We start from the raw sequence: 11742 nt of genomic DNA, 5'->3' as shown, positions 1-11742 counted from the left end.
TTTGAACTACAATGATGGTTCTTCTCTACCTGACCTTCCTGATTGGCAAAGCTTTCCCAAACAATTTTTCAACCTCATTTGCTTCCATTTTGATCTCATCCAAAAACTCCATCTCTTCTTTGCTTAACTCTCTCACAAAATTCTCCTCGTCTTGCTTTAATTCATTAAATCCTTCAGCCAATCTCTGGAACAAGGTCATCTCAGTCTTACCGACTTTCTCCACTTCCTTCTCTACTTCCTCTTCTATCTCTTCAACCTCCTTTACGATTATTCTTTCCCCTTCTTCCACCGTCTTCTCAAGTCTTTCCACCAGCGGAGGTTCAGGACCACATGTGTTATCTGTTCTAATGAATGTACTGAAGTCTCTGCCTATACTTTTTGCTGCTTTTTCAAGTTCTGGTACAATGCTATTGGGTAATACAGAACTTCTCGTATACACAACCGCACCACCATATCCATCCCAAGCATCGTTTCGCCCACGGTAGTACACAAAAATATAGTCTTCAGGTTTATTCTCGATCTTTGATGACAATATATACCTGCAAGAATCATGTGAAAACTTTTTAGGCAAAAGAAGAGAAGCAAGACTAACTCTTTCTCCTGGGTGGATACAAGATGTTATTACCAGTCATCTTGATAGTGAAGGTACTCGTTGTCATGATTATAGAGAACACCAGGTTGGTTAGGATCTTGAACAAACGTCTGTACGGCTGACCTAGTAAAGAATCCACTGTCTAGGGTCTTTATTCTCCAAGAGATGTTTCCAACAAGCTTGTTTTCACCTTCTGTATGGAACTCATGCAGCTGGCAGTCAAAGGCATCAAAGGTAGGATTCAAGCCACTTGTAATGTACCACTTCCCACTAAAGTCTCCGATGTTGAAGTTCTGGACTAGAACAGAAGGGTCAGGGGCAGGAAACTCTCCGAGATCAGATTTTTTAGGAACACACTTTTTCCTCGTCACAGCACACTCGTTGAACTCATCAACTACCTTGTTCTCAAAAAGATCCCCGCATTTAATCTGAAATAAGAACAGAATTTGGAAACAAAATCATTGGTCTCTTCTCTCTCATAAGCAAGCTATATCTCTGCCTCAAAATGATATATCAAAATAACTTTCTAACCTGGCACTCGGTTTCATCTGGACGGTTATTACAGGTCTGGAGGCACGCAACATTGGCTGCACAGGCAGGGTTGGAAATGCACTTTGCGAGTTCTATCCTAACAGATAATTAGGCTTCCATAATGGTCAGACAATGAGAAATATATAAACTACTGAGGAGGAGAGTAGTGATGCAGAAACCAAACGAAGAAAAGTTACCTGCATCCCTTCAATAAGCATGCACAAGTTTTGAGTGCGTCAACCGCGTCTGCAGAAGGAACTATGAGGAACGCACACGCAAAAACACCAACGAGCTTCAGCAGCAGCGGAGTGCTCAGCTCCTTCAGTTCATTTTTTGATGGTAATGACAAAATGTCAAATATTCCCTGACACGATTGAAGGTGAAGTTAAAAGGAATCAGCTGAACAATCATCCAAAATAACAAATTTAATGAAACACAAAACCGGATTGATTGATTGATTACCTTAGAGATACGTGACCTGGATGCAGATAAGGGACGTGAGGATCTCCCATTTGTTCTAAGATCAGCATTTAGGATAGGGGGCAAAATCTTGACCAAGAATGTGCCATTGATCCTTTTTCTTGAAATGCCAAGCCTACCAATACCATCATCACTTGAGAAAAATCGAATACGGTCATGACAAGGTGAAGTGAAACAGTGTGTAGCTACTGCCATGCTTCACTAGTCTAATCTTCCCCAGGGCACTACCTGAACCATACCAAAATCCACAATTACTCTCTCTCTCTCTCTTTCCCCACAGAAACAAACTACTACATATCATGATTAATAAAATTGACTTGCTTGAATCCAGTTCGTAGACATGAACGTGTGTTGTTCAGGCTAAATTAAAGATAATTCAAGAAAACAGGGGAAAAAAACAGAACAAAGCTGAAAGATTGTGATTTTGGGTAATTGATAAAATTGATATTCAGAGTTCAGTGAAGAAGAGTGTAACCTCTGAGAGAGGGAGACGATGTTAGCAAAGATTGAAAGCTCCGTGGGAAGGAAGAGAGACAGAGACGGAGAAGAAGATATTAAGGGATGTGAGGAACTGCTTTGGATAAGACTCGGAGGCTCTTCCGTGTGGTGTGGGAACGACGCCTCCCTACCCTGACTTTTTTTTTTTTCCTTTTTCTTTTGGCGTCAGCCTCTTCTTAGCCGGTTCCTTTTTTTTGTTTTCCTTTGTTTTGTCCTTAGACGGTTTTGTTGTATACCTGAAATATCTTAACTTTGATATTTGGTGTGGTTTTAAATAGTTAAAAGATGTTTTCACTTGACAGTGACCTGTTTTGGAAAAGACAACGTGTAACTCTGCTGGTCACAAGAAATAGTCAAATGCTAAAAAGAATAATTTACTGCTTGCGAAGTGTGTTATGTTGTTATACTCGGGTGGGGTTCTATGCACAAAACATTCCATTTTGAAAGAAGAAGAAAAAAGATAAAAATTATGATTGTGCAACCAAGTATTGCTGCAAATGGTTGCTTCTCTTCTTGTTCTTGAGTTTCCTGAATGCAGAGGACTCTATCTGCCTCACTCTTTCCCGGCTAACTCCCATCAACTCTCCGATCTCTTGCAACGTCTTCATTCTTCCATCCTCCATCCCAAATCTCCAACGTATCACTTGCTTCTCCCTCGTACCCAACGAGTCCAACACTTTGTCCAAGTCCTGCCTCATGAACTGCTTTATCAGAATATCTTCTGATGTTTCTGCTTCAGGATCTGCTATCACTTCCTGCAAATTTACACACCTATCTCATATCACTATTTTGAACTAACAAGAAGACTTATGCTAATTTATATGGAGTTTGTTGTGTCATGAGGGACAAACCGAAGGTTTGAGGTTTTGATTCATTCCAATCTTCTGGTCTAGCGACCTCGGAGGTTTAGGAGAGAGTAGCACCGCCATGAGCCTTTTCATAGACAGCCCTGTTGCCTCTGCAACTTCTTCGTTCTCTGGATGCCTACCTTTTTCAGTGTACAATTGCTTTCGTGCCTCTTTCACTCGATATGTGGCCTCTACCATGTGAAACTGCCAATCATCCCATAAAAATTTGTATGATCAGGCAAAGGCCCGAACCTTGTTTAAACATGTCAAATGAAAACATTTAGGATGACTTACAGGCAATCTTATCATTCTGGACTGATCAGAGAGAGACTTCCGCACTGCTTGCTTGATCCACCAATGCGCATAAGTTGAAAATTTAAAACCTTTTGTAGCATCAAACTTCTCTGCTCCCCTTACAAGCCCTCTACACCCTTCCTGTGATCATAAAGATAATTTTTTAAACAAGATGATGGTTCACCGTGACTTTTGTTTGTTAGCAAGATGTTCAATTCTATCAGTTTCATCAGTACTGGAACAGGTGTTACTATTACAGAAAAATTAGAAAGAAAAAAGCTCAAACCTGGACAAGATCTTGGAGGTTCATCCCAGCTCCTTGATAATTCTTTGCAATGGAAATGACGAGACGAATGTTGCTTTTAATCATTTTGTCTTTGCATTGTGTGCCGTGATTTATACGTTTCCTTAAAGATTTTTGATCGACTCCAGCAGCAGAAGCCCACTGTGAAAAGGTTGGCTGACGGCCACAACGTTCAGTAAGTTCTGCTTGAAGTCTTTCTAACTTCAGAAGGTCCTACACGTATGACCCAAAGTATGTTAACAAGAAACTACAATAAAGAAAATTTACAGAGAAGAAGAATAAATCTGAAACAGATCATTAAATAACATCTCTATCCCATTTTCTATTAATGCCAAACAGGTGGTGAAGGAGCTCTACCATAAGAAACAATAGAGTGAAAATTAAATTTCGAGACAAGCCTACCAGGGTAGTTTAGCTTTCATAGAAATTCAGATGATATAATGGTTATAGAAAGCACAAAGAACCGACCTCGGATTCTACCATCTAACCACTAATTTCATCATTCTTACACATTTAAAGATTTTGTAAACATTGTTTACGCCCAAGTATCTAGAGTCCTAAGAGGGGTGAGTTTTTGTAATGTACCAGGCGCGATGTAGAGAAAGGGAAGTGGATAGTTTAGAATTTGGAATGTTGATGACAAACCTGTATTCCTGCAGATAGCTCATGTTCTTCTCTGACAGTGAGAAGCTTGGAACTGCCTGTTGTCATTCTAAGATAACGCAAAGGATCATTATGGTCAACTTCTTGAGCAACAAAACGTTTCTTTCTAGGGCTTGAACCAGTCTTCACAGACGGAATAGCTGATGCCGATTTCTCTAACCCTTTTGCCCTCCGAGCTTTCCTTTCAGTTTGGCGTGTAGATCTCACAGCTAAACTCGCTGAAGGTTGCTCCTCCACAAGCTCAACTTCTTGTTTTTCTGATATTAAATCATCAGACGGCTCTTTTTTAGAGTCAGGTGCAGTGGTTTTAGCACTCACAATTCCAGTGTCTGAAACCACTAGATGTCCCAATATGCCAGCACGTTCCTTCTCAGTAAACTGGTCCCACTTGGAGCGTTTGTCTGCTGTTGAAGAAATTAACAGTTTCGTGTTGTTACTACTGTTCTTAAATGATGTGGCATCTTTTGCAACTTTGACAGCAGCTCTTGCAAGGGCCACTGCTTCAGCTGCTGCTGCTGCAACTACAGCTTCATCACTGGTGAGAAGTGTTTCAGAGGCTAAAGCTTCTAAATATTTTGCCTACAAGAAATTTATCAAGAGGACTTCAAATCACAGCTACAAAAGACAGAGTAGCATCATTGTGCATGTGGGAGTAGGAATATAACTGACCTCAGTGGAAGGACCAATGGTTCCCGTAAAAGTCCATTGCCTGTCTGATATTCGGGAATCTGAATCAGTATCGAAAGAGGGTAGTCTAAGCTTTGCCACATCAAGCGTAGAAGTTAATAATGCCGGAGACGTAGATACTGCACATTGCGGTTGGAAAAAGACTGAACCCTTATTTTGCTTTGCTGCATTGACCATCAAATCACATCCACATATTTGTGAGCATTTGAGAAAATGAGATATCAAATTGATTAGAATGACATGAGAAATCAACCTATAATCTATAATCAGAACCACGGATGGGATTCTATTAAAATTGTCTACTATTCAATTCAAGGAATTTCATAATCAAATAAGTAATGCAAACTCTAAGCTAGAACAATCAAACACTATAGAGACTAAAAACTGTAATTTCCAAGTCAAGGCTAACTTACAAATATTAAGAAAGTATCCACCTAAGGCATTATTCCCAAACGGATAAGAACAGAGCAACTACAAGGAAATTAGCATCGAAGGCATCACAGCTTAAGCATCAAAAATCAAATCCAACTAACAAATACAAAATTGGACATGAGAATGCGAATGAGAGAGAGAGAGAGAGAGAGAGGAGAGAGAAGGAAATACTAACAGACGGAGAAAGAGGTTCTGAAGTGAATAGAGAAGGAATCAGGTTGGCACTTGAACTGAGGAAGAAGACAAGAAGACATGCTCGTTCACTTGGCTAATTTCGAAAGCCAAGTCTGACCATTGAAAGGGGCCGTTAAGAAGATTGCAGAGAGAGAGAGAGAGAGAGAGAGAGAGAGAGAGAGAGAAAGGTGTGAGCAAAAAACTGGTGATGGCGGATGAAGAAGAAGACCGGAAAAGGATAAAGCTTTTGTCTTCTGACTTTCACTTTGCTTTGGGCCTAATTAGAGTAATTTACTTGGTTTGGCCCAATCTCGCCTCCCTATGTATTATATTACCCGATTTGCATAGTCCTCTAAATGTTTTGTTTTCTTATATTTATTGTCTTGTCGGCTTGATAATAACTGTGGAGCTATTTTGAAAATAATTACAATTTTTTTCTAGCTTCTCTTTATCGATGTCTTGTGTTTGTTGTCTTACAAAACGACGTTTAAGATGAAATAAAAACTCACCTGTTATTTCTTCTTTTGTGTCTTACACATCAGATTTTTCACAAAATATACCAAATTCAACTAAAGGAGGACTTGTTCATAATAGATAAAAGCTTTCTAAATGCCTAAGGTATCTTCTTCTTCATCCTTGTCCCCTCCGGTTATGATGGTCATCAGTCTCTTGGTTGCACTGCCGATTACTTGAGAAGTTTTCTCGGCTGCACCAGCCACTACAGGTTGCAGCGATATTTCTGGTAAATTTGCTCTCTCTTCAATCATTGCTGAATTCAAGTTCAAGGTTACCATTAGATCATAACATCATCATCTTTTGAGCGAAGCTAAACGTTGCCACCATGAACAGAGAAAAAAAGGGAGCTTTTTTTTCAGTATCAATTAACAAAAGACTAGAAGCTTACAGAGAGTTTGCTGTTGTGCAAGTGTTCCAATCTGTTTGATTCCAGCTTCAGCTGCTTGAACCGCTTTTGCTGATTTGTTTACCCCATCAGCTATATCTTGGCTGAAACCATTTTTACATTGTGATGATATATAAGACAAAGTTTCTTATTCCCGGAAAGATGCCAAATTTTTTGAGTTTACTTGTTTTAAAACTTGTAACATTCATTTCTTGTGGAGTTGAGATGATCTGAAGCAATAAAAGTAAAAGAAAAAAAGGAGCTTTAGTGATCACCTTAGATCGCTCAATTCAAGAGTAAGATCACTTATTTCCATGCCGGAGAGCCTTACGGCTGCCAAGGTACTAGGGAGCTCTTTGCGTGCTGTGTCAGCTAACTTCGCAAAGGAAGTTGCAGCTCTACCCATGGCCTGAAAGATGGGTTAAAAAAAAATACGATATAGTGAGTAGATAGATCTTAATCAAATTGCAAAGATACATATTGAGCTGAAATTCACCATGCATTGTCAAGTCAAATCCAAAAGAGAAACAATCATAAAGCTGAACCAAAGCTAGGACACATACAAAGAAGAGTGAAGTGTGGAATTCAACAGTTAATGGTATTAGTTTATCTGTCAGTGTATCAGTGTTAAACTCAAAACTTAAAACATAGACTGTGTCATAGTTTTTCATACTCAACCCATTTACTTAATACAGTATTCAATTGAGTGATGAAGCATTCATTATTACATTCCAGGAGAGAGGTAGCTGAAGAAACAGGATTGAGACAAAGAAGCTTTCTTCAGTGGTAACAAATGTGGAGGCTTACCAGAAGTGTGGGAATGGCTGCAATCACAAGACTGGTAAAAGCCACTGAAGTCTGTAATAACAGAGGACCATCAAGAGATCAAAAAGCCTAAACCTTTATCAATGAATCAACCAACAAAAAAAAAGGATCAAAAGCAAAACACGAGGCAACACTACTTTACCGTGCAAGCGATGAAGGCCAATAGAAGAAATGCCTGATCACTCAGACTCAGCTTGGCTAATGGATTGATAGAATGCAGAGAAATAGCAGGGCTGCCCACTTGCATCTTGAGGTTTTTAAGCGAATCACCTACAAATACACTAATCGATGCCTTAGACATTCCACCATGGGAAGAATCCAATGATTCCTGAGAACTCCATGGGTTCGAAAAACAGCAACTTGTTGGATGGGATAAGTAGAGCGAAGCTGGACTCTTGAGGGTAAATCGATGATTCAAGCTTGTTCGAGAAAGAGATTTAAATGGAGACGACCGAATCAATGGAGCTGTAGAAATCGAGCAAACAGATTTCATCATCATCGTCTTTGTGGGAAAAGCTGAATTTGGTTGGTTTCCTCCTCCTCTACTCCGCAACTCTTCTTACTTCTTTCTCTCCTCCTCCAATTCCAAAGTAGGTAAGTCCGGTTTTCTTTTAATTCGGTCCAGGCCGGTTTATATGCCTCAAAATTAGAATATGGTTTAGTAAAAACCGGGATTATACCAGTTATCTTATTCATCTGCTTCTTCTTCACAACTATTTGCTCACACTCGAGCTCGACTCTGTTTATTTCTAAGTACGCAGTCGTTTATAACAGTGATATATCACTAATGCATAATCAATTACCAACCAACCGAATAAAATCGAAATTCATTGAAAGAATATGTTAAAACAAAATTTCATTTCTTATAAACTTCAATATTTATGTTTAGTGACTGAACTGTATTGCACAATTAGAATATACACTGTGATCCAGAATCATACAAACAAAGTCAAGAATTCTTCAGATCAGATAGCGCATCCCTTGTGGTGGCCGAGATAACAGCATCTGAAGCATTTGGCAAGTAATAATATTTTCCTGTGCGGAACAATCAAAACACACAATGTTGATTATTGTCTGCTTATTATATTATAAACAAAACATATCTCAGAAAATTTGCAGAGAGACCAAACCTTGAGCAACTCTTGCGATCTCCTTGGCAAAACCAGTTGAAACAAACTTGTTTTCAGTATCAATCACTAGAAGAGACATCCCAGCCTTGTAAATCTTCCCTGCAACTTCCAGAATCTCATCCTAAACAACACAAAAACTCGGAATCACTCCATCAAGGACATAGAGCTCGTTTCTATCCTGCACTTTTATGAGTTCTGCAGAATCTGTTTACCTTCAATTCTTTGGACGTGGGTCTAGGAGCATCTGCGGCAATAGACTCCGGATCAGTTGATCTTTTCAGTGTAATGTTGGCTCGACCATCGGTTATTGCAACAATCATTATGCGCCCGACATCACCACTCTTCTCTGCGTTAAGTCCCACTCTTACCGCCTGAGTATGGATAAAGTATTATTGTTATTATTATGCTGACCCACAATAATGATATTCATACTAACAAAACCATCATATTGGACATACCGTTGTTAAACCATGGGCAAGAGGAGAACCACCACCACAGGGAAGTCTCTCAAGACGATTTCTTGCCATTGCAATTGATCTAGAAGGGGGTAAAAGCACTTCCGCAGCATCCCCTCGGAAAGGAATAATCGCAACCTAAACCAATCACTGGTGTATAAATCTCATCTGAACTAGCAACAAGCATGTTTACTATTCAAAAGAGTAACCTTTACCTGATCCCTGCTAGTATAGCTCTCTGCAAGTAGTTTGAGTGCAGCACCTTTGGCATTTTGCATACGATTCAATGCCATACTACCACTTGCATCAACCACGAAAATAACCTGCCATACAACAATGGTAAGACACAAGCGTAATCAGATATTATTTATATTTTCACTGAAGCTTCTATCAAGGAAACTGTCGAATTTATCATGCCAAACATCCTTTTGTTTTAAGTACAAGTTATTTTGTACAAAGTAATGCATGGACAAGGTTCAGTACCAGGGCTCCAGCTTTCCTTGCCATTCTTTTGGCCCTCATATCTGTCTTTTCAACAAAGACTTTCCTAGTTCCTAATATATCCTTCTCTCTGCGCAATTTCTGGTATGGTGCAGCTGCTCTAAGTGTTGCATCCACAGCTAATCTTTTCACTGGACCCTGTCAAAGTGAAATTTGTTAAGGACTATGCATGTTTGGGAGCCTGATCACTTCTATCTAACGAGCCTCAAGTGGCCATTTGAGAGCCTTGCTAACTAGCGATTTCCAACAGAAAGGTGCTCTAGAAAAGTACCAAGAAACCCCTAAGGTAAATACGCTAGATCATATATAGAAATTGATTCAAGTAAGGAGCCAAGGCTAAAATCAATGACATCTCTCTACACTTGATTCGACTAGCCGAATTGAGATTGTTCTCGAGGGCAAACCTTTGGAAGCATTGGCTTTATATAGCGTCCTCTATCTTCTGAGAATATGACGTTCTTCGCTCTGCCAGCTTTGCCCCGACGTTTCTGGGCTTGTTGCGCAAAGAACAGGAGTTTCTCATCCACCAAACCCCCATCAGCGTCAAATATAAATTCTTCAGGTATTTGGTCCTGTTGCTGCTCATTTTCATTTTCTTCATTGCTTTCATCCTACATTGGTAAATGAATTATAATTTAGAGAACCTAGATCGTGTGTGCAACGAGAGACAATAATATGTACCGCATCCACTGACCTCTTCTTCTTCTTGTTCTTCTTCTCCAGATTCACTATTTTGTGGAGGCGGTGGAGGAGGTGGTGGGTTGTTTTGTTGTTCAGGTGGAGTCTCATCTAGTGACGAACGAGGAAGAATGACCAGTTCAACCTATTGAAAAATGGACCACATTTGCTAATCAGTAACTGAAGAATGACGTAAATACGACATTGGCATCATAAAGCGTCATTCTACAATGCTAATTAAAATCTCTACTAAAATGTTCATCAGTAAATATATATTACATATATTCATACAAACTTTGTTAGTGTTAATTTCTTTTGAAAAACGAAAGAAAAGCTCTTCAGCTGAGATCAGATGAGTATAAGTAAGCAATTGAAAAATCAGCAAGAAAGGGATATAAGATATGTTAGAGCATCATCCTCTAAACCCTGACGACTAATTCTAAAGAAATAATGTTTCTGCCAGAGAACTCTATGGCTTGCTTGATCGTTCTGGAGAAAGAACAAAACAGTAAAAATGAATGAGCTAGAGAAGAGTACTTAACGGCCTTTCTGAGGTCATCAATTGTGACTTTTTCTCGCCCTTCAATTGCAGCTAAGCACTTCGCCACACGAGCTGCATACAATTCGGCACGGTGTCCCTGTATCATAAATTAGTTATATGGGATAGGAGTATTAAACGATTTCCAGGTAGTCATCCACAAAAAATAGGCAATTAGAATTAACTACAGGTCGCAAACACACATATTATTATGGTGATATGATCATAACACGGTGAAATATCATAGTCAAATCTGCAACAAGAGCACTCAATACGAAGCCTTCTTTATCCAGTTTTGTCATAAATCAACTCAACTCTATCTAGATGTATCTTTCTGCACTGTTTTGAGCCATTTAGTGCATTACATCTAGTTCCTGTTTGAGGACTACACTAGTTGAAGTCTATAGTTGACACATTATCTTGCATGCATCTTGTCCTTTTTTCGTGTTTATCCTTATTCTTCCGGGAGTACATTATGATAGAGTTTAGAATTTTTGTTCAATACCTGAACACCACCTCGGACAGCTTCCAAAACCAGATACTTCAGTTGCTCTCTACTTATCTTGACATCTTTCAAATATTCTCTAGCCAATATAATCTACAGTCAAAAAACGCACTGGATTATGACCGAGAAAAGAAGCATAGCATCCCATCCAACTTTTGCTAATGGGGAATTGTACCGGTACTTAATCTCTTAATTCATTTGAAGATACCTGCGTCTTTGCTGTCTCTGTCTCTTCATTTACCATTCTAAAAACCTCATTACACTGTTCTTGAAACTGTGTAGCAATTCCAACTGCTGCGACACGATCTTCAAAACTCATAGGAAGGTCTGCACTGCAGATGTTAACATAGTGATGTAAAAAGAGAAAGAACTGGGAAATCACCAAAAAAGAAACAGACCATATATTTTACACTTAAATTCAAAAAACTCCAGCAATACCTTAAATTAATGGCAACACGGTCTAGCAAGTGCTCTCGAACAGCACCTTCTTCAGGGTTATAGGTAGCAATTAAAAGTGGCTTACATGGGTGCCTAAAGCTGATACCTTCTCTTTCAACTATATTAACACCATCTGTCAATACATTGAGAAGCAAATTACTAATTCCCTCATCTAAGAGATTTATTTCATCAACATACAACACTCCTCTATGTGCTTCAGCCAAAAGACCAGGTTGGAAAACAGTTGTCCCCCTTTTCACAGACTCCT

At 39.3% G+C, this 11742-nt stretch overlaps 4 protein-coding genes across 4 annotated transcripts in view; all 4 read right to left on the bottom strand.

Annotated features, from left to right (window-relative positions):
* On the bottom strand, nt 1-2292 carry LOC104739447 (violaxanthin de-epoxidase, chloroplastic; the record flags this gene model as incomplete). The annotated part of the gene is given in 6 exon segments (XM_010459792.2): nt 1-539; nt 626-1020; nt 1124-1220; nt 1321-1487; nt 1586-1831; nt 2079-2292. Coding segments are annotated over 5 exon segments (1386 nt in total). The 5' UTR covers nt 1799-1831; nt 2079-2292.
* On the bottom strand, nt 2460-5722 carry LOC104739446 (RNA polymerase sigma factor sigB-like). The gene is made up of 7 exons (XM_010459791.2): nt 5505-5722; nt 4880-5061; nt 4193-4789; nt 3530-3760; nt 3244-3384; nt 2953-3153; nt 2460-2856 (listed from the first exon to the last, which is right to left on the bottom strand). Exons 1-7 carry the CDS (start codon nt 5581-5583, stop codon nt 2569-2571), a joined length of 1719 nt encoding a protein of 572 aa, XP_010458093.1. The 5' UTR covers nt 5584-5722; the 3' UTR covers nt 2460-2568.
* Nucleotides 5997-7825, bottom strand: LOC104739444. Its single transcript, XM_010459790.2, has 5 exons — nt 7372-7825; nt 7212-7262; nt 6680-6813; nt 6408-6508; nt 5997-6272 (listed from the first exon to the last, which is right to left on the bottom strand). The coding sequence occupies exons 1-5, from the start codon at nt 7726-7728 to the stop codon at nt 6109-6111; spliced, it is 807 nt and encodes a 268-aa protein (XP_010458092.1). The 5' UTR covers nt 7729-7825; the 3' UTR covers nt 5997-6108.
* Nucleotides 8056-11742, bottom strand: part of LOC104739443 (magnesium-chelatase subunit ChlD, chloroplastic-like) — a 5142-nt gene continuing 1455 nt past the window's right edge. Inside the window, exons 4-15 of the mRNA XM_010459789.2 lie at nt 11475-11740; nt 11245-11368; nt 11037-11129; nt 10536-10631; nt 10010-10138; nt 9720-9926; nt 9298-9453; nt 9030-9137; nt 8818-8952; nt 8572-8730; nt 8360-8480; nt 8056-8264 (exon numbers count right to left, since the gene is read on the bottom strand). Of these exons, the coding sequence (XP_010458091.1) occupies nt 8179-8264; nt 8360-8480; nt 8572-8730; nt 8818-8952; nt 9030-9137; nt 9298-9453; nt 9720-9926; nt 10010-10138; nt 10536-10631; nt 11037-11129; nt 11245-11368; nt 11475-11740 (1680 nt within the window). The 3' untranslated portion in view covers nt 8056-8178. The remainder of the gene's footprint in view (nt 8265-8359; nt 8481-8571; nt 8731-8817; nt 8953-9029; nt 9138-9297; nt 9454-9719; nt 9927-10009; nt 10139-10535; nt 10632-11036; nt 11130-11244; nt 11369-11474; nt 11741-11742) is intronic.

This window comes from Camelina sativa, chromosome 14 (assembly GCF_000633955.1).
Source record: "Camelina sativa cultivar DH55 chromosome 14, Cs, whole genome shotgun sequence".
NCBI lineage: Eukaryota > Viridiplantae > Streptophyta > Magnoliopsida > Brassicales > Brassicaceae > Camelina > Camelina sativa.
This window is presented reverse-complemented; position numbering and strand designations above follow the sequence as displayed.

What these genes read in the sequence shown, in the direction of transcription:
- LOC104739446 (XM_010459791.2), bottom strand. Translation starts at nt 5,583, where the DNA reads ATGTCTTCTTGTCTTCTTCCTCAGTTCAAGTGCCAACCTGATTCCTTC. An exon ending in AGCTATCTGCAGGAATACAG is followed by an intron (nt 3,761 to 4,192) that starts GTTTGTCATCAA and finishes TCATACGTGTAG; the next exon opens with GACCTTCTGAAGTTAGAAAG. An exon ending in ATCAAAACCTCAAACCTTCG is followed by an intron (nt 2,857 to 2,952) that starts GTTTGTCCCTCA and finishes GTAAATTTGCAG; the next exon opens with GAAGTGATAGCAGATCCTGA.
- LOC104739444 (XM_010459790.2), bottom strand. Translation starts at nt 7,728, where the DNA reads ATGATGATGAAATCTGTTTGCTCGATTTCTACAGCTCCATTGATTCGG. An exon ending in CAGCCATTCCCACACTTCTG is followed by an intron (nt 6,814 to 7,211) that starts GTAAGCCTCCAC and finishes CCCATCTTTCAG; the next exon opens with GCCATGGGTAGAGCTGCAAC. An exon ending in TGCACAACAGCAAACTCTCT is followed by an intron (nt 6,273 to 6,407) that starts GTAAGCTTCTAG and finishes ACTTGAATTCAG; the next exon opens with CAATGATTGAAGAGAGAGCA.